Source organism: Maylandia zebra, linkage group LG6, assembly GCF_041146795.1.
Source record: "Maylandia zebra isolate NMK-2024a linkage group LG6, Mzebra_GT3a, whole genome shotgun sequence".
NCBI classification, from domain to species: domain Eukaryota; kingdom Metazoa; phylum Chordata; class Actinopteri; order Cichliformes; family Cichlidae; genus Maylandia; species Maylandia zebra.
Genome location: NC_135172.1, coordinates 18,424,797 through 18,449,266, shown reverse-complemented (window position 1 = coordinate 18,449,266; position 24,470 = coordinate 18,424,797). Strand labels below are relative to the sequence as shown.

Below are 24,470 nucleotides of genomic sequence, written 5' to 3'. Positions count from 1 at the left end.
AGTTTAAAAGTTTAACTAACCTGCAAAAACTAAGTAAATTTAATACCGTCACAAGTTCAAAGGTTTGGTAATACTGCAGTTCATATCAAGAAAGAGGTTTTGCAGTGTTGGTTCAAACAACATGTGCAATAGTTTAGGTTTTCAGTGGCTGACAATTCTCAATTAAAACTAAACTTTAAAAAAAAAAAAAAAAACACTTTGCAGAACTGTTACGGTCACTGGAAATCTAAACTGTGCTGTAAAATGGGCGAGAAATTCTAATTATAAAAAGAAACTGAACACCATCTTGGTGGAAGAATACATAAAATAATTAATTGTGACATGCTTTTTGGGTCTATGGTCTAATGTCTGAGCAATATGAGAGGGTGATAACATCCGAGAGAATAGTGGAGGGTTTCAAGTAGTGCTTTTACACACCATCATTGTGCCACAGCAGCAAAATAATTTTCTTTCATGCCAAGATAAAGTGTGTATACTCTGGCATATGCCCTCAGGCAGCAGAATATAAGAATCGATATGAGAAGCTGAAATGAGATTCTTACTCTTTTCTACATGGACAATGCTTTTATTAAACTTGTGGTGAAAGCAGTCCTGAGCAGTAAGAATATGTATGGGGGGGGGATTGGATTAAGTTTGTGTTTCTCACCTTGTTTAATCAGAAATCACGCGCGCACGCACGCACACACAATCAAACAGGGCATTCATGATTTGAGTATTTTTGGTGGTTATGAATATAGAGCTGCATCAAGTGTCAGATGAGGCTATACGGTGCTGTGCAAAAGTCTTGAGCCCTCATATATTGCTAGTAAAATTCGAAAGTAAAATTTCAACAACAACCCCAGTTGTTGTAGTTGTTGGTTACAGTATGCAAGGGAAAACGTTTGTACAACTAAGTCACCTTTCTTTTTCAACACAGCCTGAACTTTGTCAGGCAAATTTTCTTCTAATTTCTTTAAGTCGTCTTCAGGAATAATTCTCCAGGTTTCTTCAAGGACACTCAAAGCTTTTCTTTGGATGTTGGCTGCCTTTCTTCTGTTCTCGGTCAAGGTGATCCCACACAGCTTCAATAATGTTGAAGTCTGGCCTCTGGGGAGTCAAATCCATGACCAATGGTGTTCTGTTGTGTGTTTTTCTATCCAGGTATGCTTTTACTGTAGTGGCAATGTGTCTGAGGTCATTCCTATACTTTGGTACTTCATGGTGGCTCAACATGTGACCTTTTTGCATTTATTTATTGAGTCTGGTCTGGGAGAGAGTCCTGTAACTCTGTCTTCAAAATACAGTATATAATGACCAATGCTGGGCAATTAATTATATAGTTACTTCTTCAAAAAAGTAACTGAGTTTTGCAAACATTAACGTTTTTTGCAGCTGTTTCCCTAAAAATGCAGCCAAGGCGTTTTTTTAAATAAACATTTCATTTTATTTATAGAACAATCAGCTGTTCTGCATCAAATTTGATGCCGCACAAATTGTTTGTGCCACTCCAAAAAATTATTTCTGTCCACTATGAGATAAAGGAGAACAACAGCCTGATACCTGCAGGCCTGACAACAGCAGATGTATCACTCCTGTAACACCTGTAACATTCAGCAGTCGCCTCATTGTTCTGACACACACAACAAAACTAGTGACTACACAACACCCTAACTACACAAGATTTGCGCCAAACATGGCAAATCTCTCACATCTCAAAACACCGCCGTCACTCCTAAAACTTCCCCCTTCCTAAACAAATGCCATGTTGTCATATCATTTTTTGATTGGTCGACATGGTGGTGGAGGGGGGGGTGTTATTGCTCACAGGCTGAGAGTGCTTTCAAGCATTTTCCTTATAAAACGCCGTTTTTACAGTTTCTTCGCGCAGTAAATATAAACAACAATAGCATTCAGGAAGAAAACCAAACAATGCAGATATTTTTATCATAACTCTGGTTTTTGTGGCCTATCAACACAATTTAAAAACTGGTATAAAGTCCACACTTTTTCCCTCAATTGTTCCGTCTGTGGTTGTACACGTCATTAACGTGGCTTCACTCCACATCAGCCACGCCGCTTTGCTAGCTAAAACACCGGTGTCGGCACATAAGGACGCTGTCATAGCCCGTCGACGTTGATTAGCTGCGTATATACGAATGTGAATCACATCAGTGGCTGGACTATGGGATAAGGTGGCATCGTTCTAATCCCATACGGGAGCAGCCAGTCACTTACTGACTAACACTGCAAAACAGAATTGTTAAAGTATTAATTTTAATTTCAATTAGAGCTGGGCGATATGAGATTTTTTCATATCACGATATGTTTTTTTCATTTCAGGCGATAACGATATCTATCACGATATAAGCCAAATAACTATATTTGTAAGATTTAAATGTGCCGTTGCTCACAAGTAAAATGTGAAATAATCAGCAGCTTGTTTTGATTTAAATATTTATTTCCCATAATAAGTTCAACAGGGTAGATGTACTTAAGGAACATGAGACTTTTTCAGATAAATAAAGGCAAATATTGCAAACTACACAAAAGGCAGCCGCTAAAGCGTTTAAGTTTCAAAATAGAACAAACGAAACAGACTAAATTGTCAATTCCACTTAGAAACAAAATATTAATTCTAAAAATAAATCTTAGTTTGTTTTACAGAAGAACAGACAAAACTGACTAACTTTTTTCAATATCAAATAAACTGAGAACTAAAAGGAAATTCTCAATCTCTCCTTGTTGTATAGCTGAGCTTTTCAAACAGTTTTAACAGTTACTTTAGTCTGACAAAAGCCGAATGACGAATTAGCGCTTCCAGTCAGAGACTGAGGCTACGTCCACACGTACACGGGTGTTTTTGAAAACGGAGATTTTCCGTTTTCGTTTTAAAAAAAATAATCCCGTCTACACATAAAGGCAGAAATGAAGGAAAACGCTGCTATGAACATGCCAAAGCAGCAGGTGGCGCTAGATTCCTAACCGTGCAGAAATGTTGGCCAATCAGAAGTCTAGAAGCCTCGGTGGGAAAAAGTAAACAAAGCTGGGGCATAGAAGCAGACCCAAGTCGTATGTGTGGACGGACAGTAACTGTGTGTATATGTAAGCATTTAAACACCGCAGAGTAGAATTAACAGTAACAGTATTGTAGAAATTCATTTCACCGAAACAATAACGTGGCGCACAGTGTGACGCATGCACCAGTTTATTGTATTTCCAGACTTGCTTTCGTGCCGAGTAGTGTGCAATTTACAGTGCACGCTACTCTGTTTTTTGTCAGACTTGAAATAGCCGAAATACCGTCACACTACGGAACTTCTATGGCTCTTCCGTTCGACAATCTCTCCGGCATTGGAACCGTCATCTGTTTTCTCTTCGGTCACGCTCGGTTGATTTTTCTAGTCGGCACACTCATTTCCTCCATTACGCGCTGGCTCCATTACCCACTGCCTGCTTCCCAAACAAACACACGTGCGGCTTGGCACTTGTGCTGTACGTAACAAGTCACGCGACGTGACGCTGCGGCTGTGATTGGTTCGGCTCTGCGCTACTTAGTTTGGATTGGCTGACCTTTTTTTAAAAAAAAAAATTATTTTAAGAGGACAAGAGCGGCGAAGTCTATCGCGATAGCTTAATTTCTCTATCGAGTAAAAGTTATATCGCGATACATATCGTTATCGTTCTATCGCCCAGCTCTAATTTCAATTCAGGTAGATTTTTTTTGTGTGTGCAACGCAGATTTTCTGTGAGCAGAGACCGTGCCAGCAGCGCGCAATTACGCACGCACGCACGCACGCACGCACGCGCGCAGCTTAGAGCAAACATTGGTCAGCAGTGCCCATGAGCTTAAATGAACCAGTCATTGCCAACAAGATCTAAAATTTAGACAAGCTGTAGTCATGAAAGTGTAGGAATCCTGCATTTTTCCCAGATTAGTCTGAACTATTAACAGAACTATTTGAATAGATTGTTGGCATTTTACTTTTTATTTTGCTGTCAAATGTAAGTCGTTTCTCAAACCAAAACTCTAATGAACACAAATCAACCTTTTAGTACCGACCTTGCTGGGAAACATTTCCCAAGAAATGTTCTGAGGTTTTTTTTTGGCCGAATAACCACTGAATTACAGCTACAGCGATGTGCAACACTCAGAACAAGAGCTTCTTTAAACGGTTAATGCAGTATTGAGTGTTGCACTCATAGTCATCATAAAAACCTGAACATTTATTGAAGCCCTTAGCCGGTAATGTCTGCCTGTGGAAAATGAGTGAAGAAGAGAGAGAGAATTGGTGCTTGAAAGACAGCGGACGCTACCTTGTGAGGCACATGCACTGCTTCTGCATATTAATTCTCATAAAAGATATGGGTGTAGAAACCAGTCATACAATATTAATGCACAACAGAGGTGACTGACAGTGCCCATGATTTCACAACTAAACCATAACCACAGAGAGCCACTAAGATACAAAACCAACTACAGAAACAACACAGAGGACTCAGAGTTTGCTGCACTCTTTCCACAAAGCACAACCAATACACTCACCAAAGCAAGACAAGGTTAATCCAACAGATGCTAATTAAGCTGCAGCTTTAATGCACAAATTGTCTTAGCGATGTCTGGACATGGGACAGAACTCCTAAAGCTGCCACAGCAACCATTTAACATTTAGTTGATGCTGCCCCCTAGAGGCAGCAGAGCAGCATTCTGAGTTGCTTCAGAACAAAAGCACATTGGGATACTATTACTTAATTTCAGTTGCATGAGATGGAAATAGCAGCACTAATAACCAGACAGAATAAAGAATTTTATTTTATTTTTAAAAAGAGGACTTTTGTCTTACCTGCAAGTTAACAGCAAATAGTGAGGAGGAAGGCAGACATGGAAGAAAAGAAAAAACACAAAACTGTATTAGTGAAAGTGCTTTTTTTTTTTTTTTTTTTTTTTTTTCCCACAAACAGGCACACAAAATACACATTTTTAGTTTTTAGAGTGTAAAGCCACTGCAGATAAACCAAAATGGGGGGAGAGACACCATACTTCTCAAACTCCTTCTCCAACTCCTGCTCCTACTCCTCTTCTATCTAATAAATGAAAATCAACCCGGCAGCTGTTTGGGCAGGATGTTTGATGTTAACCCAAAAGAGTCCGCTGAGGGGCAGGCAACCTGTCCTGTAACCAACAGGACAGATGAAAATCCACAGCAGTGACCAAATTACGTTTCTAGGGACTCATTAGTGAAATAAATTGCTATGAGGAGTTTTTGGTTAAACTACTTTGTACCGATGCTTTAAAACAAGATAAAATTTGCATCAAAACTTGTGTATCTGCAGCACAGAATCTTAGTTCAACCAGTTCTTAGCACAAGCAGGGCCTTTAAGAAAGTATCTTGGTATTGGTCCAGAAATAAGTCTATTCTGATTTGAGCTGATGAATGCACCAGCAGCCACAATTAAAGTGAAAAAAAGCACATAAAATGTTAGGCTTGTGAACAACATTAATAAAATATATAGAAACACAGATTAATGAAGTCCAGGCCTTATTTAGCCCATAGACAATAAAGAAAATGCCAAAATCTTTACTTTTACACCAACCACTGGTTGGAAATAACATCACATCGGAGTTCTTGTTAGCGTTGTGGATACTGAAGAAGGCAGTTACCCTCAGGTCAGATTTATACTAGTTTGCCGATGCAAATCTTTTTGGAGTCATTCTGAAGGATGCAGGGTTAGTTCGAGCATTGCATTTTAGTGTCACAACATATGCTCAGAGCCTCGTGCTAAACCACATCGACCTTGCCACACTCCTGGATGCAGAAAGTACCAACACCCACGTCAGACAGTCCCCAGAGCTGTTCAATCTGAAAGCCCCATCAACTCAGAGCCAAGAGCAAGTGAGGCCACAAACAATTGCTTTTCTAGATAAGACCGCATGTAATTCAGAATAATTTTTTGTGGGTGGACTGAGACTTATATAGAGTAGGGTTGTTACTAAGATAATTACTACATTACGACATAATTACACAAGTTTTGAGTACAAAAGCTTCTGATCACAGCCATCTAACTCTGTTTATGGTTTGATCTCAACCACACTAAGGTTTTTGGATTGTATGATGTCCACAAATACCCACACAAACGCCTCCCAATGCAATCAAAGACTCCTTTATTATAATAATATGTTACAGACCTAAGGAAATGTTTGTGTGGGTATAAAAAATAAAATAAAAAAGGCCTGCCTGGTCTTTGTGAGGCTGTATTGCAAATACTACAAAATAGTGGGTTTCACACCTCGATTATAAAGGTGTGTGTAGTGGGTGCTGATGCAACATTGTGAAGGTGATGAAGCAATCCTCTTTTGGCTCATCGCAATCGATTTTAGTTTCTTAGTTTCTTCACCAATTGTTCAGAACAGCATCGACAGAAATGGACTCGGCACTGAGCCTTTACTGCACCGACCGCTGAAAGGTAAAAGCAATTTCTGTGTTTGGCTTAAAAGCAACAAACCAGAGCTGAAACAATCAAGAACAGTGCTACTGTGGAGTAGTCTGAAAGCAAGCCGTGCAAACTACAACTCCCACGCAGAAGTCATAGAGGTCTGCATGCTGTGAGAAGACCAAGGCATCTAGTCACAGAAATGAAATTGCAATTATTTTTCACTTTCTCCCCCCACACCCAGTTTACGTTTAAATCATTATTTATCTTTTACTTTTGTCACCCCACTGATTCTGTTTAAAGCTCAACTTCTATACTTCGGAAACATTCAAGCTGAAAGATAATATCATAATTACCAAAATACTTTCAATCCAAACACTTTCTCAAAAGCAAATCAAGACTTTTTAATTAACAGAATTCAGACCAAATACTTCACCAACAACTCAGTTTCACTATGACTCAGCCACTCCCTGCTTTGTTAGCGAGTTGCTAATGCTTAATATTTTGTTCAGTGGCTTTACAGTTTTAGCAACTGAGGTCTTATCTGTATTGTAGGCGCATGCTGCATGGCATGTCAGCATTGAAACAACTCCATTTTTAATGCAGTGTAGGTATCCCTCCATCAGAAGCAGAATGAAGTTTTGCTCATGTGTTCTATTAAACAAACACATTTTTTTTTAATAATAAGCAGATGCTGAACAATCAACCTTTTTGAAACCAAGATTTGCAATAACAATTTTATTCAAAATGACGCAAAACAACTACAAGCTCATCAGTAAGCTCATGTTTACAGGGACGAGAAGCCAACCACAACTATCACCATCTGGTGGCCTTCAGACAAAATGCAGCTTCGCTTTTCCGACCTGGAAGCAACATCCATATTTAAAACCATCTATGGAATGAGAAATCAAGGATACTGCACAGTCATAGGGTAGCAGCTTGTCAGACACAAAGCATACCCTGTTTTCATGTCTTGTAGTCTAATGGGTGTGTAATTTACAAAACAGCCATTAAGGTTAAAATTAAAAAATTAAAGGAGGGGGAATAACAAATGTAACAACAAAAAATAAATAAATAAATAAATTTAAAAAGTGATTTTTTGGGGGGGTTCACATCACTGTGTGTTTACTACATGCGGGACTATAGAACAACTCCAACAGATTTAGTCCCTAATGTAATGGCAAGCTGAGAATTTCAATCTTAACTGATAAAAATAAACAAAAGTAGTGATTCTGGCCGGTTGCACAGCTGTGTTTCTAATCTACTATTTATCTATAATAGGTAGGTCACCAAACTTTAATATCAGTTATCAATAGCCAAACGTATAGAAGTTAAAATTAAATATCCCCCCCCCCCCAAAAAAAAAAAAAGGTATGAAGCTAGAATAGAATAGAATTCAACTTTATTGTCATTGCACATGCACAGGTACAGGGCAACGAAATGCAGTTTGCATCCATCCAGAAGTGCTTTAGTGATATAGATCTATTACAATATATATTAGCAATAATATAGATATGTGAGTATATTACAGAAATGGGTCTATTATGGTATGTTATAATGTACACGGTATGAAGTATGTTGTGAATATTCTATAACTATAAGTATGTACAGGCTGTAGTGAGTACAAGCTATGTACAGGATATGAACAGGATATAAATATGAAAAACTATACAGAATATGAAATGAAATAAATAACTTTACAGAATCTGGGATATACAGCTATACAGAAATGGGAACTATGCAAGTTGTAAACAGTTGTAGGATTAAAGATTATCGAATGTACAGAATGATTATTTACACAGAGCTATACAGTAGTGCAGTTAAGATAAGTGAGGGTGTAGATAGTTTCTACAGAGGCTATATAAAGTGCTAGTGGTTGTGAGTGGTGGTTCAGTCCATGTTATTATTGTGTGTTTGAGGGTACAGTTGTCCATTGTGGGTGTGTGTATGTTCAGTCCATGAGTTTAACGTGGGTCAGATGTCAGGAGGCAGAGTTCAGGAGTCTGACAGCTGTGGGGAAGAAGCTGTTCCGGTACCTGGTGGTCTTAGTCCGGAAGCTCCTGTAGCGCCTCCCAGAGGGCAGGAGGGTGAAGAGTCCATGCGATGGGTGACTGGGGTCTTTGATGATTTTCCCAGCCCTTTTCAGACACCGCTTCCTGTAGAGGTCTTTTATGGCAGGAAGTGGTGCTCCGGCGATGCGCTGGGCAGTTTTCACGACCCTCTGCAACGCCTTCCGGTCCGAGGCAGAGCAGTTCCCGTACCAGACTGTTATACAGTTGGTCAGGATGCTCTCGATGGTGCAGCGATAGAAGTTCACCAGGATGTCTGAGGACAGGTGGTTCTTCCTCAGAGTCCTCAAGAAGAAGAGGCGCTGGTGAGCCTTCTTGACCAGCTTGGAGCAGTTGGTCGTCCAGGTGAGATCCTCGGAGATGTGGACTCCCAGGAACTTGAAGCTGCTCACACGCTCCACAGCCGTCCCCTTAATGTGGATGGGTGGATGTGGGTCAGCATTCCTCCTGTAGTCCACGATGAGCTCCTTGGTCTTCTCGGTGTTAAGCAGCAGGTTGTTTCTGTCGCACCACTCAGCCAGACGATCCACCTCCTCCCTGTAGGCGGCCTCATCGTTGTCACTGATGAGGCCAATCACCGTGGTGTCATCTGCAAACTTAATGATGGTGTTGGAACCATCAGCAGGTCTGCAGTCGTGGGTGAAGAGGGAGTAGAGGAAAGGGCTCATCACACAGCCTTGTGGTACACCGGTGTTCATCGTGATTGTAGATGAGCAGCGGTTATCCAGCCGGACATGTTGGGGGCGGTTGGTCAGGAAGTCCAGTAACCATTTGCAGATGAGGGAACTGATACCCAGGTCTGTCAGTTTCCTGATGAGTTGTGAGGGGTGGATTGTATTGAATGCTGAACTGAAGTCTATAAACAGCATTCTGGCGTAGGTGTTGTTGTTGTTGTCCAGGTGTGAGAGGACAGAGTGCATTGCGATGGAGACTGCATCCTCTGTGCTCCTGTTCTGGCGGTATGCGAATTGGTGGGGGTCCAGGGTGGGGGGGAGACAGGATTTGAAGTGTGCTAGGACCAGTCGCTCTAAGCACTTAGTGATGATGGGGGTGAGTGCTACTGGGCGGTAATCATTGAGGCAAGATGGGTTGGAGTTTTTGGGTATCGGGACAATGGAGGTGGATTTGAAGCAGGCCTCCCAGGAATCTGTCTCCTTCCCCATCTTAAACAGAGGATCTTTGGCGTGTTAAGCAAATGTGTCAACCACTACCTCAAAATGTTCAATATTTATACGCCCGTCTGTGCAAGGCTTACACTTGTTGCAATGACACTCTTTGGAGAAATTCTCACTTATAAGAAACTACTTGTAGTGAAATGCCATGACTTCATTTATTTAGAACAATAAGAAGCCCATCCAGTGTAAAGAGTGACGGTCTAGGCTCTGCTGCTCAGAGATAAGGCCAGGCTTCACCTTTCCTGATGGAAGAATAACTGAATGAATGAGAGGAGGGGGAAGACTGCAGCAAGAGAATTATGAAAGTGATATAAGGTAGGCAGAGCGTGAGTAGATGTTTTATGAAGAGCGAAATCAGTACTCTGCCAGGCATGCACTCATCCTCCTTCTGTTCTGTGCCCACAGAGGGCAAACTGAAAAAGGTGCAGTAATTTCCACTTTGCTATAGTGTTAATGACATAAAGGAGAGCTATGTCCTTGGAAGAGTAGAGATGCTTCTCTATAGCACAGGAAGGATTCATATTATCCTCAGTCATGAACATGAAAGTCAAATTAAAGTATGAATGCCACAGTAAGAAGGCCATAAAAATCAAACAAGCCTGATTATGACTGACAGCAACATGTCATAAACAAACTAAGGTCCTCTGCTACAACAGGCTATATTTGTCAGGCCAATACAGACAAGTGCGCTCCTGTGAACTTACTTTGTAACGTCAACTGTGTTAATTCTATTGTTTACCTCGTGAACATTGTGACTGAAGATCAAACGACGACCATCGTGATCACACCGGAGATAGACAATCCTTCCCTGGTGCGGCATTTAGGGATGTGATAAGCCTTCAAACTCACTGATGTTCTCCTGAAACTAAACCTCTTAGATCATATTTCATTTTCTCACTGGTACCTGTAGCAATGTGGCCCCTTGTGGTTTTTACAGAATGCTATTTTTGGCCTGAACTTGGCCTTACATGTCAGACCTGAAGGTACAATACATCACAGCGAAGGTCATTTATAAACTGAGCAAATTATAAACATGGATGTCATGGCCGAAACCTGGCAGTCATCCATCATCCCTCACGCTGTACATACTGCTAATCAATGTCAGATGAGGAATCAAGTCACATGGGCTTAATATGGACACTGCCGCAGCTATTGTATGTCTCAGAGGGTATTGTGTTCATTTCAATTCTGGTGTTATACCTGAACATCACAAAGCATTGTACAGAGATTAGTGCTGCACGGTGGATTAGAGAAAGATTAGGCGTTCTTTTAGGCTCGGAGAAAATTCTACTTCTTTAAGAGGGCTACAAAAAAGAACATCTTCACTATAGTATAAAATGCAAGATCTTTTATGGATTTATAGTTTGGGTAAAATAAAAGGTTGTTTCTTTATTGTTGTTTTTAACAAGATGTTCACCAGTGTTAGTTTCTGAATTATCTGAAAAAGTCAAAAAAACCAGGGTGTTGTGAAAAATGACTTCAGCCGAACTGCTCCACTACACTACCACAAGTTTTATTCATCCGTCTTTCTATCCTATCTTATAAAGGCCGACTGCTCGCCTTGCCCTGCTAGAGACCTTGCGTTCCTCAGAGAGTGTAATCCTCTTGTTGCTGAGCAAATATTCAAATCTCTTCTCAATCTCTGAACAACAGACCCCTCTGGCACCTGTAAGGTATGGACATGCATACCTCACCTTACCTACAATACCATGCCTGCAATTATAAAAGTTGGATCTGATTTATCAACTGTAGGTTCATTTATTTAAAAAAAGAGAGAGAGAAAAAAAAAAAGACCCAAGTTCAGTGTTATTTGCCCTTACAAATACTCCATATGAAACTCTTCAGGGTGTAAAACAGACCCGACTTTCACTGTCCTTTCTTTGAGTTTTAAAAACCTCTCAAAGAAACCACAAAGTAAATGTCAGATTACAGATAACGCTTTACACAGCGTAGCAAAAATAAGGAAAAGCCCACAAAGCTGACATTAGACACTGACATTTTTGCAGCGGTTTAACAGTACAGGGAGTCACGGTCTGTAATGTCCAGACTGCACTGCAGCACAACACAAGCGCACATTAAAGCAGGGAGACCACACACTGACTCAGACAGCAGGGTTCATACACCGATTAGATAAACTATGCAGACGGTCGCATCAGTTACTGCCAGTCAGTTATCCGTTCACAGTCTGTCTTCACTGATGTCCAGATTACAGCGAGCAGGTCGCTGTGAAAGGCACAGCAGCGGCTCGCTGAAGGTCAGTGATGAGAAATGCTGATACTCAGACAGGGGTAAGACACCAGACAGCTAAGGCCCTGTCATTTCAAAACACTGTTTTAAAATTAAAATTGGGGTTAACACCACTGACGCCAAAAACAAAACAGTCAGCATGGTTACAACCATCATCTGAATTCTATACCTTATACTTTGCCCACTGAAGTCTGACGCTGACTGTAGGTAGTAAGACGGGAAGTCTGTACAGAAAAGGTAACACCAGTTCAATGGCACAAAATAATGTGCACTTATTTATACATCATCAATGATGCAACACTGCAGCAAACATGCCACTGCACACTTGACATGAAATTCAACATGAGCATTAAAAAATACTTTCAATATTTTTTTTGCCACTGTACAATTTTTTAATTAAATGTAGGGTTCACTGATCTGCAAACCACTGTACAGTGCAATGTCAAAGTCTTGAGTCACCCCTCGTTTCTCTGTGTTTCAATTTCAAGGAGAAAAAACACAAATTTTTAAGTGGTCTTGAGCAACAGTCCTCCAAGCTTCCTGAAGGTTATTCCAAGCTTTTCAGTGGACATTGGCTGCTTTTTCACTCAGTTTCAGTCCTCATACTTTACAACGACATTCTTGTTTAATGATACTTTAATACAGTAAAGCATACCTGGATCGAAAAATACACTGGAACAGTATCAGTCATGGATTGGCCTCCCCAGAGACCAGACTTCAACATTATTGTAGTGTGGAATCATCTTGACAGAACATAAAAAACAGCCAACATCCAAAAAAAGACCTTTGAATGTCCTTCACAAACCCTGGACAACTTTCCTGAAGACTGCTTAAAGAAAACAAAAAGAAAGGTGCCTGAGAAAATTCTGATGAAGAAGAGGTGGTCATAACAAAAACTGACTTTGTTTTTACCTTATATACATTGTATTTAAAATGAGGTTTTTCTGTTCAATAACTTTGACTCTCATCTTCCTAGCCAAATATAGTGGAATTAGTAGTGACTTTTGCACAACACTGTATATTTCGTAACATTTTCCAGAGTTACATTTGTAGTGAAAATGTTTGAAAATCAATTAATATATTTCTGTATTTGTATTGAACCTTTATTTTGAACATGTTAAAGTAGTACCATTTATTATATTCACCCAACCTACCAAAGCAGGTTCAATTAGCAATTGTGACAATCCAGGGATTTATAACTTGCTGTTATTCTGATAGTCTTATTGAAGACTACTGCAGAAAGATATTAAAACATGGTGCTCTGAAAAATGATTTAATTCATTTACGTTTCATTTTTTCTCCAATTTAATCCAAACTACACTTCAAAAGGATCAGTGTGAGACGAGTAAACCACTCCGTAGACCACAAAAAATGTTTGATAAGCTCAACACTGGGTAATTGACAGGATAAATGGTTGGGGTGATAAAGAACTTGGTGCAGGGGTTAAAAACAAACTAGAGGCGGGTGGGGTGCCCTCCGCCTGTGGGCCTGGGGCTCGGTCACTCTGGCTGTCGGTGGAGCTCATGGGCACGTCACTGCGACCCCCCCCTGGCGTCTGCTCCGCGGCTGCTGAGTGACCACTCATCTGTGACTCTCCTCAGCTCTTTCCCGGAGAGTGGCACGGTTGCCCCTCTGTTGGTCTGCCTTGGCCTCTTGTGCTCTGAGGGTCTCTGATGTCTGGAGCCTGGATCTCCTCCATACCTGCTTCATGCCCTGGAGGACGGGGCTATGGCTCCCTACACCCTCTAGCAGATCATTACATGAAGGAACCTTTTAAATACATGCGCACTCATGCTCACAGGTGTACACACAGGTGCTCCATTTGGTAAAGTAAATCCGTTGGGCATCTTTCTTGGCCTTTAGACAATAATTTTGATGGCAAAAGAACCAAACGGGACAGGCGGGGGAAAACAAACAAACAAACTAGAGTTGGCTCGGATTTAAGGCTATGGCGCATCCAATTGTGCTGAATTATGAAAGAAGAATGTGTTCCATACACCACAACTCAGATGAATTATTTAACCAGTAAAGAGACGTGGGTGTGCATTTGTGTGAAAGAAAGTGTTTGAGGTTTTATTTTGCTTCATGTTTTCAGTTTTAAAAGGCGATGTTTAGGAGCTGGGACACATCTTTTCTCGGCTCCTGTCTAACAGCGTGGGAAATGTCAGAGCCTTCAGGCAGCCCTGTGGCAGGTGGAGGCACATTGCTATGCAGCATGCTCTGTATGTAAAGCACCACAACACTACAACACTGTACACCAGCAGCTTGAACTCGAGAGGTATTTAGTTCAGGCTCAAGTTAACCGATCAGCTAGGTCAACTTGACATTGGAAATTACATGCAAAATAAAATTGAGAAGAACAACATTTTCCTTTTCATTTCATGTTTCCCCCACAAAGTCATAATATTTAAAAAAGCCCAAGCAGACTTAATTAAGGCACAAGCAAACCACATAGGCCGTTTTCTGCCGCAGTGTTGAGTCTGCTTCACACGGGTAAACAAAAGTGTTTGGCTGATGTGAGTAGCTATCCGACTGGATCTGTATACTCCCTGGAATGGGACTCCTTCTCAGAATAGCCAATGGCAGATGCCTTCCCTCTGTTATTTGCAGCGAAGGGCAATAGAATCCACTCTCTTGCAATGCACTGTGGTTTGGACCTTAGTTCAGCAGAGAGCGCTTGAAATTTGGAGCAGAAAAATCAGTCAACTTTCAATTATAACTTCATGTGAGAACTCAGTTTTTAAAAAAGTTTTAAAGAAGTCCGACAACTGTGCAGCAAGCAGACTTTAGACATTAACACAGAACAGCAACATGTGCAAATGCATGCTACTGCACAACAGACCATTTAAATTTAGATTGTTAATAGTCTAAATTAACAAATTAATTAACTAAAATTAATTTTGCTTTATTTTTTTTTTTTTAACAGCTAAACAGCACTTAACTGAAAACCTAAGACCAGACTGTTTGCATCTTTGGTTGCAGAATGACTAAGTCAACATAATAAACAAGATCTCTTGAACATAGCCTTGGTTTTAGAAAAAATGCACAGTTCAGTTTTTTTTCCTGCTTTTCGGGGTTACTGCTGTAAGATGCAAACAAAAAACTCAAATACCTAACATGCCATGAAGTACATATCCATGTAAGTTTGTAAGTGCTCGAGCACTTTCATCAACCAGTTCAATAGCAACACCAAACAAAGAGGGGGCTCTCTCTGGAGCTTCATGCCAACCTCCCTCCAGTATGTTACAACGCATTGCATCACTAATAGAAAGGAAAGAAGAAGGAACAAAAATAAAGGATGCAAACTTCAAAAGATTAATTAGCTTCTTATCCTGTCAAACACAATATTCTGTATTTGGCTAAACAGGACAAAAAAGGTTAAGATGCCCGACTGATGCCGTTTGTAGAACTGAATGATGCTGTCAGGAGGGCTTTAGTTGATTTAAAATGCTTAACCCGTTTCTTGCAGGCAGGCAGTGATAAGGTGAAACACGAGTGCTGCTGAATAAAGAAGAAGTCTGGTAGAACTTTTAAGGTGAAAAAAGATAGTTTAAAATTTAATTATTCCAAATATGCTGGGCACTCAGAATAATTTACCTTACTTAAAGTGGACAGTGCATAATAAAGATCAATTAAATGGTCTTGCTGATCTTGTTAACAAAGTCCATATTTTTAAATCAGGCAATTTCAGTGTTGCTGTAGTCGTGTTTTTTGCTGTGGCCATTTCTCATTATAAAGCAGCAGAGAACTGCATTTTGCTCCTGTTACACAGTCTTGTAAATAGTGCATCTAGTGTGTACCGTCAAACATTTAATTGGGAAGCCAAGTTCTGTCCTCCTCTGCTAAAAATAAGCAAGCACAGTCAAAACACTGCAATAAACTGAGGTGAAATCAAGGTTTTCAGAACGGAAAACAGTTGACCAACGACAAATAACACTTGAGCCTCCATCAAATCATCTGACCTCCAAGGAGCAGGATCCGGTGTGTATATCATGTCACCCTAGTTGTCACGTGCCGGTCAGGGACACACGACTCGAATCGAAAGTGAGCGCGGCTTCAGTGTCTCCAGGCACATGTTCTCAAAAATAGACAGGAAACCAGATTTACCGACCTGCGCATGTATGCCATCACCAACTAGTCAAGCGAGAGTATACTTCTATGCATGTCCGCAGTCATAATACACACAGTGAAGAATCTTGTTTATTATGACCAATTCTTTGACTACATATAAAATATGACTACAATCGCACCCGATGTTCCTAAACTATATGCATCATCATAAAACTGATGACACATATAATCTTAAAGTGCCCAAGGGAACTAGGAGAGAAGGCTGTAGAGATACAACCTGAAAAACAAGCATCAGATCTTTGCTGCCATAACCACCATAAAGGTTTTCATAACAGTAGCAGGTTTGTAGTTTTTCTAGAAGAGAGCAGTTAAAATGGCAACAACTGTATCTGACTGGAAAAGTCTCAGCCCAATTAACCACTGGTATAATTAAAATTCACAATCCTAATGAACAGTCTAAAGCAGGCCAATATATAGATCTGTATCACTATTGAACTTACTCATGGACAAACCTACAGGAGACTGAGGTGTGAGAAACTTGCTAAAGAAAGTTGTAGCATGCCCGGAGCACCTGCTCAAACCACAGATGCTTCTTGCTGATAGCCGTTGATGCAGGCATGGCTGCTATGGGCAAGAATAGATTGCCTTACTCAACAGCCCTGCAGTGCAGGGTGTGGTGGCTGAGAAAATTAATACCCCAACTAAAATGTCCTGCTGTTAATGTTCTATATCGTGACTGTGTTTCCGGCAGCCAGAATAGGTATCAAGCTGTTGGAGGAGATGGCAGTGCGGATTCCCCTGGTCACCTTAATACTGGAGTAATTCAAGACTATTTTAATCAGCACAGCAGTAGCTCCAAACTTTAGTGGTTTATATGTTTGCCTCACAAGTGAAAGATCTCAGGTTTGATCCCACGAGGAGACAAAACCCTTTGGGGTGTGTCAGAAAGGGCATCTGGTGTTTTAAAAAAAACAAAACCAACATGTGGAGCTACCCGCTGTGGAGACCTCTTCTTAATAAGGGAGCAACTAAAAGTAGTTTCATTTTTAATCAGCAGAGTATGAGAAGGTTTAGAGCCTGGGTGCAACCCTCTGAGATACTCAGCAGACATATAGATGCAAGAAATAACCTCTTAGTAAAACCTCTTTAACAATTGAAAAAAAATAATAATAATTGTAAGAAAACATTTTGTGAGCAACAAAGCAGAAAGTCCAAGCTTAAAATGCGTTCATAATGCCAGGTTATACTAAACCACAGAGACCATAAGAAACCCCTGCTATGCCATTCACTGACAGCTGTCACATATGCAGCATAGTCCACGTGGCATGTGCTCTACATGCAGCAGTGTAAGCAAGAACCGGCCTTGTGGGACCTTTCCATTTAGTTCTTACTCCAAAGTAAACGACATGGAAGCTCAAGATTCCTTTCAGACATACGTGTGTATGTTAAACCAACGAAATAGTAAAACAAAAGCATTCTTAAACAAAGCACATATGCTTTGGTATTTCCATTGCCGAGTCTGCTGCATAAACAGTGATGAAGATAGAAGTAGGGCTGTTCGATATAACGATATATATCGGATGACGATATAAAAAGCCCAAGATAGAAGAGTTTCATCCTTTGACTTTACCTCTTCGATCATTTTTGCAGTTTTCTTGCTTAATGCTTGAAAGCCAAGTGTACCATATTTGAAACACGAGTTCTAGACTTCTACATCTTTGTTATTTTGTTTCTCCTGAAAAACCTAAATAAAACTGCACAATACAATTTTAAACAATAAACTGCAAATAAATGATGATGTGGCAGATATAATTCAGATTTGGAAAAATGGCTAATCAACTTTTCTTTACCTTTATTTTTTATTTATTTTTTTTTAGCAGTTTTATTGTATTTTATTTTGTTCCATTTAATTTGCTGAGCTATTTGGATTTTTACACGCTGCTACTATACTACATTCACCATAGAATGGGTTTTATTGTATTGTATTGACATTTTTAGTCAGCATGAAAACTGCAGGCTATATTCATACATAGTAATTAGAGATAATAAAACACTTTGCTGTAAAACAAAGTGCAATGAAGGTTTGAACTCTGCTTTGTTTACCCATCCTGTTCCTGTTTAAACTGAAGAAACTGCCTGTTGTGACATACCACAGTTTATCCTTTTAACCTATGATACAGGCCATTACATAAAAGGCACAAATCTTAACAGACATTTCGTTTTAAAAAAAATCGAATCAACAAAGCAGCTTGCTTTGTTCTGGAAGAAAACCCAAGAAGAAGAAAAGGACAAGCCGACCCTCCCCAGTGACTGTCACATCTATTCTCATTTCTATTTCAGTCCATATTTCACAACCTCTCTCCTCACCATCAGAGTCCTCTTCAGACTTTTGTGGCAGATCCAGTGGTGACATTTTTGACTAATCTATCTATAACTCCAATCACAGCACCCAGATAATTGGCGAAAGGTCACCAGGACAATTATGGCTCAATAAAAACATCTGCTGTCACTGCTCTAATATTTAAGTTCCCCACCAAATCAGATTCTTTAAATGGAGCGTGAGTACAATGTTGCTGAGTACAATAAGAAAGCTTTCCAGCTAATGAAGTTGATTTTAAGTAACATTTTAAGGGAAAAAAACAAAACCAACAAAAGAAACCTAACAAACCACACATTCCTTCTTATCGACAATTTAAAAAAAAAAAAAAAAGTTTGACAAAATACAACTACTACATTACTGCCTGTATTAGTCGCTTCATTGCAAAATTGTGAAAATGAAACCAACCCTCAACTGTGTTATAGACTTTGAATTGTACTTTTGTGCATTTAATCTGACAATAAGGTGGTCTTAAAGTTTTTTTGTTTTCAGTTGGGAAGCTGATTTCTGGCAATCTGATTTCATTAATTTCCAATCACATTAAATTATCACACCGATTCCAGTGAGCACATGAGTCAAAGTAAAGTTTCAACGCGAGCAGTGTTACCATTACAGGCAACTTAACTAATGCCGTAATTAAGTAGTAACGTAATTTTATGGCTTCAACCAACAATACTGATTTCTACATTAAAATAAAAAAAACTAAAACAAAAAAATGCAAACGTATTTGCCAATTAACAAAAAAGAAAAGAAAAAACAAATGTCATAGAAGGCAGGATCAGTTGCTCTATAGCCTATCATAAGTCAACAGCTGAAGACACTTTTGTTTTAAGGTTTTCCATTTAATCAATACTTTATCCAAAAACTTCCCCTAAAAATAGGCTCGTAGTTTACGGCCTTTTTAAGGCTATAAGCTGGTGTCCGTCCCCTGCCATGGGTGGAGCTGGGGCACGCGAAGCTTGTATCAGTGCATAGTGAGATGACAAAAGGACAAATTTGTATTTACATTTGCCATTTTTAAACTAGTCATATCACTACCAATCAACGTACTGTGGAAAAAGAAAGAAGAAATGTTAAAAAAGGGGGAAAAGGAGTGGGGGGGTTAGGTCAAGATTTTTAATTTATCTGTAGCATGTAACAAAAACAAGTCTATTACGTTTACAATTTGTCAGAAAAACATTCGCTTAACTCAGTTATAACCCTGTCAATGCAAACTATTACTAGAGTAGTAACGAACGAAAGCAACACAGCAGCTTAATTTTTTTGATTTGCCGTTTTCTATAAACAGGCAGCTATAAAAGCAACACCAACCAAGGTGAAAAGGGGTAAGCGTGTTCGATGACCTCTGGCATTTCCGGATCGGCCAAACCCAAACTCTGCGACTGGCTGAATATGTACAACACTCACCCGTCTACGATAGAAAGGCAAACCCTGAGCAATGATGTTGATGCTGAATATCTTGAGTACTTTCTGAGGAGGTAGTGATTCCGTGGCGATGTCTTTAGAATCAGCCGGGTTGAGTGCCTGGCTCTCTGGCGGGACGTGTAGAGTCTTCTCTTTGTTACAGGAAACATTCGGCATCTTTCTCTGAGCGCCGGATGACGAGAAACGGGGAATAGGGCAATGCCGCAGCATTGCAAGAAACAAGAAACAGAAAAGGAAAGAAAGAGATGTCTAACGTATCATTTCCCACTAAGGGGCTCTGAAAACCGACCAACTTGCAAGTAGATACTTTTTCTTACACCACTGCTGGATCTCCCTCGGATCTCTCGAACATTGTGCAGCAGATGTGTTAAAACTGCACTTGTCGAGGTCCTACCTACTCAGAGCTCATGCTGACTGGCACCCTTTAAAATATCTCCGGGGTGTGAGGTCACTGTTGCGCCCAAGCCAGGCAGAGCAGCTGCTGTCGGGGCCTGAAAAGAGGATGGACCCAGCAGCCTCTCCCCCCTCAGACAGGCACCGTGGAATCTGCTCTCATGACCCCTCTGTGGTGGAATGTGTACCAAGAGTCGTCTGTTGCAGCACGTGTATCCAGGGAACTTCCTCATTGTAGTCATTCTCTGAGCCCCTCCTGGTCCTCCTACCTCTGTGGCCTACATCATCATTTAGCCCATTTAACTTGAACACACAAAATTGTCAGCATACGACAAAAAAACAGATATCTTTATTGGAATCAGATGTCAACATGCCTGTGGAAGGAAGGATTTGTTTTACACCAACCTTCTCTGGTTCATCCCTGAACCGTGATGTTAGGGAATGTCAGTAACTTTGTCAGCAAAGAGGCTGAGGATATTTCAGGAGGCGACACAGCTGTCCAACGTCAGTATGTGTGACACATGCATTTAAACAAGAATTCACTTAATCAGTGAGGGATGCACTTTGAAGTCTAGTGCATGTGTTTTCACATGAAGCTATGAAAGCGAAGCAGCAGCAGGATGCGATGGTTTTTAATTAAACCGTGCACCACACGAACACAGTGTCAGAGATGTAAAGGAATAGTGATGTGAAGGTCCAAATGGCAGAACGAGAGAAGGGGCAGAGAAAATGGATATGTACATTCTCTACGTACGCTTTTATGCCAACTTACAAAAAAGAAAATTAATATGCAGCAGAAAAAACCTTTCATAATTGGCAGCGAATACAAATGAATCTCCAGTTCGAGTGAGTGGCAAAACACAACTATCCCTCTGTGCATTTAAATGCCCGAGCACATGGTAACAAAAGACCTACAGGGCTTAACCTCCCTTCTATTCTCACATCCACTATTGTTTGAGGAGGATTACAGGGCCTGAGCATCCGACAGTACGCCGAGGACCCCGACACACCACTCTGACAGTCAGCCGCTGGACGCCATTGAGTGTTGTAGGCAGACCAACACCCATGGCTTTTAACAGTATGTTTAGCACAGTTGGAACAAGCAACTGAACCTGCTGGACTAACAATGGCGACCACATTCAATAGATTCAAGGTTTCGTTAATAAATAAAATAAATTTTTAAAAAACGCTATTTTTTTTCTATAGGTCAACTGATCACAACTAGGAACCCCAGGAATAAGACCGATCACCAGCCTCCAGTTGGTGCATCATCCTCCAGCCTGTCACTCACTCCTTAAACACTTGAGGCAAGAAATGGTGCCTGTTGTCAACCAAAAACCATGGTCATCCAACACAAACTTGCATTTCTAGGTGGCGTCAGCTCTGGAGCTACAGCCAAATAGATGTTGGAGAAGGTCTGGACATCAAGAAAAACAAAGCAAGCACTCTATAAAGCTGTGGTGCTTCCTATACACATCTGACAGTGAGATCTGGGCAAGCCTAGAGGACTGAGGTCTTCCACTAACAATCACTCTGGCTGATCATGATCATCAGATGATTGCAACAAGTTTCCAATCAAGAGATCCTGTCCAGAGGATGTATCATCACAGTGGAAACAGGAAATTGTCTAAGCTCTTCGGAACAACTGGTTTTCAGCGAAAAGTATAATGGCTAACAAGGCAGATGAATGACAACCTCCAACACGTCAACAACTGAAAGTACCAGTAGACTGCAAATGGAGACAAATCCCAATAAAATCTGTCTCTTCAGTTATGCAGGTTGCAGCCCGTGCAGAGAAACAAAGACTTGTTTTTTATGTTGTTCTCAAAAGTCAAAGAGAGACTAGGTGAATACTCAAATTGAGGAAATGTGATGTAAAATAAACAACAAAATAAAAATGTAAAAAAACAAAAACAAAAAAAAAAATCTGCTATACTCCAAAACAACTAATGTTGCCTGTTAAAAGCTCAGTCAATTGTTTGTTGGCACAAGGCATCCAAGTTCAGCTTGGTGTGCCAAGACACGGGCGCACCAATCCTCTGAGACAAGAGATGCAGAGTGTCGCCTTACACATATGCACAAAATAAAATTGTCTGATGACTATTGACTACTCTGAAAAGATGGATGCCCCATTCCTCCACTTATCCGAAACGATGAACGGGACCATTTAGTTTTCCCATAGAGAAAATAACCACTACTATTAGTCCACATCCAATGTGTCCTAACCAGTGAGGCACCAGTGAGCGGCCGCTTTTTTCTGATATGGTTCAGGCCTTGTAGGTTACTTGAGCTTTCAGACTAATCTTAGGTCAACAAGCTATGTGAAAGACACGCTATTCCAGTCTGCTACAACATGATCACCCCAAAGTAAGTTGTTAAACTGCAAGTCATGCAGGTGTTGTTTTTTGCTTGTTCTTCTTTCATTATAGAACAATTTCACATAATCCAAAAACCCTGAATGTTATCAATAAATATCAATTTGCTTTGTCCACGACCAAGAAACCTAAAGATTATCCTTCCAGTGAAAAATGTATTTTAAGTTCCCAGTTTGCTATGGGGTGGAAAGTGGCCTGGGGTTATGCACCATCATAAAAGGGCAAAAAATATCCCTGGCACAAAGTAGACAGGAACATGCATCCCACAAGCTTAAAAATAATCAAGAGTTAGCCAAACAGGAACAATTAAAAGAAACCTCATACCATTCTAATAGATACCGACAATATGTCATGGCCTATTACAAATTTATTGTATTATTACATTTATCTCTCCTTTTTTCTTTTTTTTTAAAATTACTTTGCCTCACTGTTACTAATGGGTCAGAGGGGTTGCAATCCCTGAAAAGACTACTGGAGGCCAGAGGCCAAGAATGTTTGGCTTGGAGTAACTCAACATCATTACACGGGTCACTCCCAGCTTTTCAAAGTGACTGATGTGACGGGATAAAAACTTGGGTTGTGTGTGAGGGGCAAAGAGTGGGAGTGCCAGGTCATTATTTTCTTTATTTTCAACTGCTCCTGGAAAAGGAGCCAAGCAATGACATGGTCCAAGGAACCCCTTCAGATTCATGAGTAGTACTCATTGGTCTGGCTATTAAACTGGTTCGGGCCGAGCATAAATTCTGCTTAAATGCTGCCAAACTACCTTCATAGCCCATCACAGCAGTTTTGGAGAACTTGAGGTGATTGTGAAAAGTAAATCTCTACAGACTCAGATGAAATATAGATGAAATATATTTATACTGTGTGACAATGACAGAAAACCCATCAGCCTTAAATTAGTTAAACGATAATAATATCAAGGTATTCCAAAACTATAATATATAATGAAGTGGAAAAAGGCAGCACTCTGCTATTATCTTTAAACACCTCCATGGTACATATAAATGATTAAAGTGAAAGTTTCTGGAGGGGGGACTACATCACTCTTTCTGCTCCTCTGCATCGGCAATCTGAGCTGAGCCGCCGAAAGCCAACCACCACCTGGATTGTGTATGAACATGACCCCTCACACCACTGCCTCCCTCTGGTGTGAAGGTCTGGGACAAATATGCTGCACTGAAAAAGCTACATCTAAAATCTTTTGTGATACAACGCACTGCTTACATGATCTTCAACTAAGAACTGGATTTTGTAGGTGCTTGTTTCAACCCTGCAGTACACTAGTACACTATACTATACATGATCTGATATTTGCTATGCTGTTTGTACTGCACTGAGTAAGCCACTTCATATTCTGTTTTTCCTTTCTTGATTTTTGATTATTTTATTTTGTCGTTTATTAAAAATTTCCATTACTAGTGATTTTAATATCAGATATTCATTGTTTATTTTATTGAGCTACACAGCAATATATATATTTTGGTTAAGCCGGTTACTTAATATTTGTTTTGTTACTTGAACTTTCAGGAATACCCTTGACTTTGGGATAAACCGTATAAACACCCCTCAATAAGAGAGGGGTGAATAAAAATGAAAGTTAAATTCTCTTAATGAGCTGCAAGAATGAAAGTGTTAGTTAATGGGAAGCAACTGAGAGTTTTATATTGCTGAAACAGTGACTTGCTGTGGTAGGTTTGGGTATGTTCAAATAGGGGCTCAAGAAAGCCCAGGTTAAAAAACAAACACAAAACAGAAGTCCAGCTCGCAAAAAGACCTGCATGAAGAAAATGAGAATACATAACCTGGAAGTTATATGCAGAGTAACCCCAAAACAAGAATCAGCTGAAGGTGGCTGTAATGAATGCCAGGAATGCTTCAGAAAGGCGCAACGTGAGAATTGGTTAATTATCAGAGCAGGAGTTAACTA

At 40.2% G+C, this 24,470-nt stretch overlaps 1 protein-coding gene across 5 annotated transcripts in view; it reads right to left on the bottom strand.

Annotated features, from left to right (window-relative positions):
• Positions 1–24,470, bottom strand: part of fbxw7 (F-box and WD repeat domain containing 7) — a 135,265-nt gene that overhangs the window by 52,032 nt on the left and 58,763 nt on the right. Inside the window, exon 1 of one of the 5 annotated variants that reach the window (XM_012918718.4) lies at positions 19,755–20,174. The exons of the other annotated variants lie outside the window; for them this stretch is intronic. Coding sequence (XP_012774172.1) covers positions 19,755–19,982 — 228 coding nt within the window. The 5' untranslated portion in view covers positions 19,983–20,174. Of the gene's footprint in view, positions 1–19,754; positions 20,175–24,470 lie in introns of those variants that run through there. 5 annotated transcript variants of the gene reach the window in all.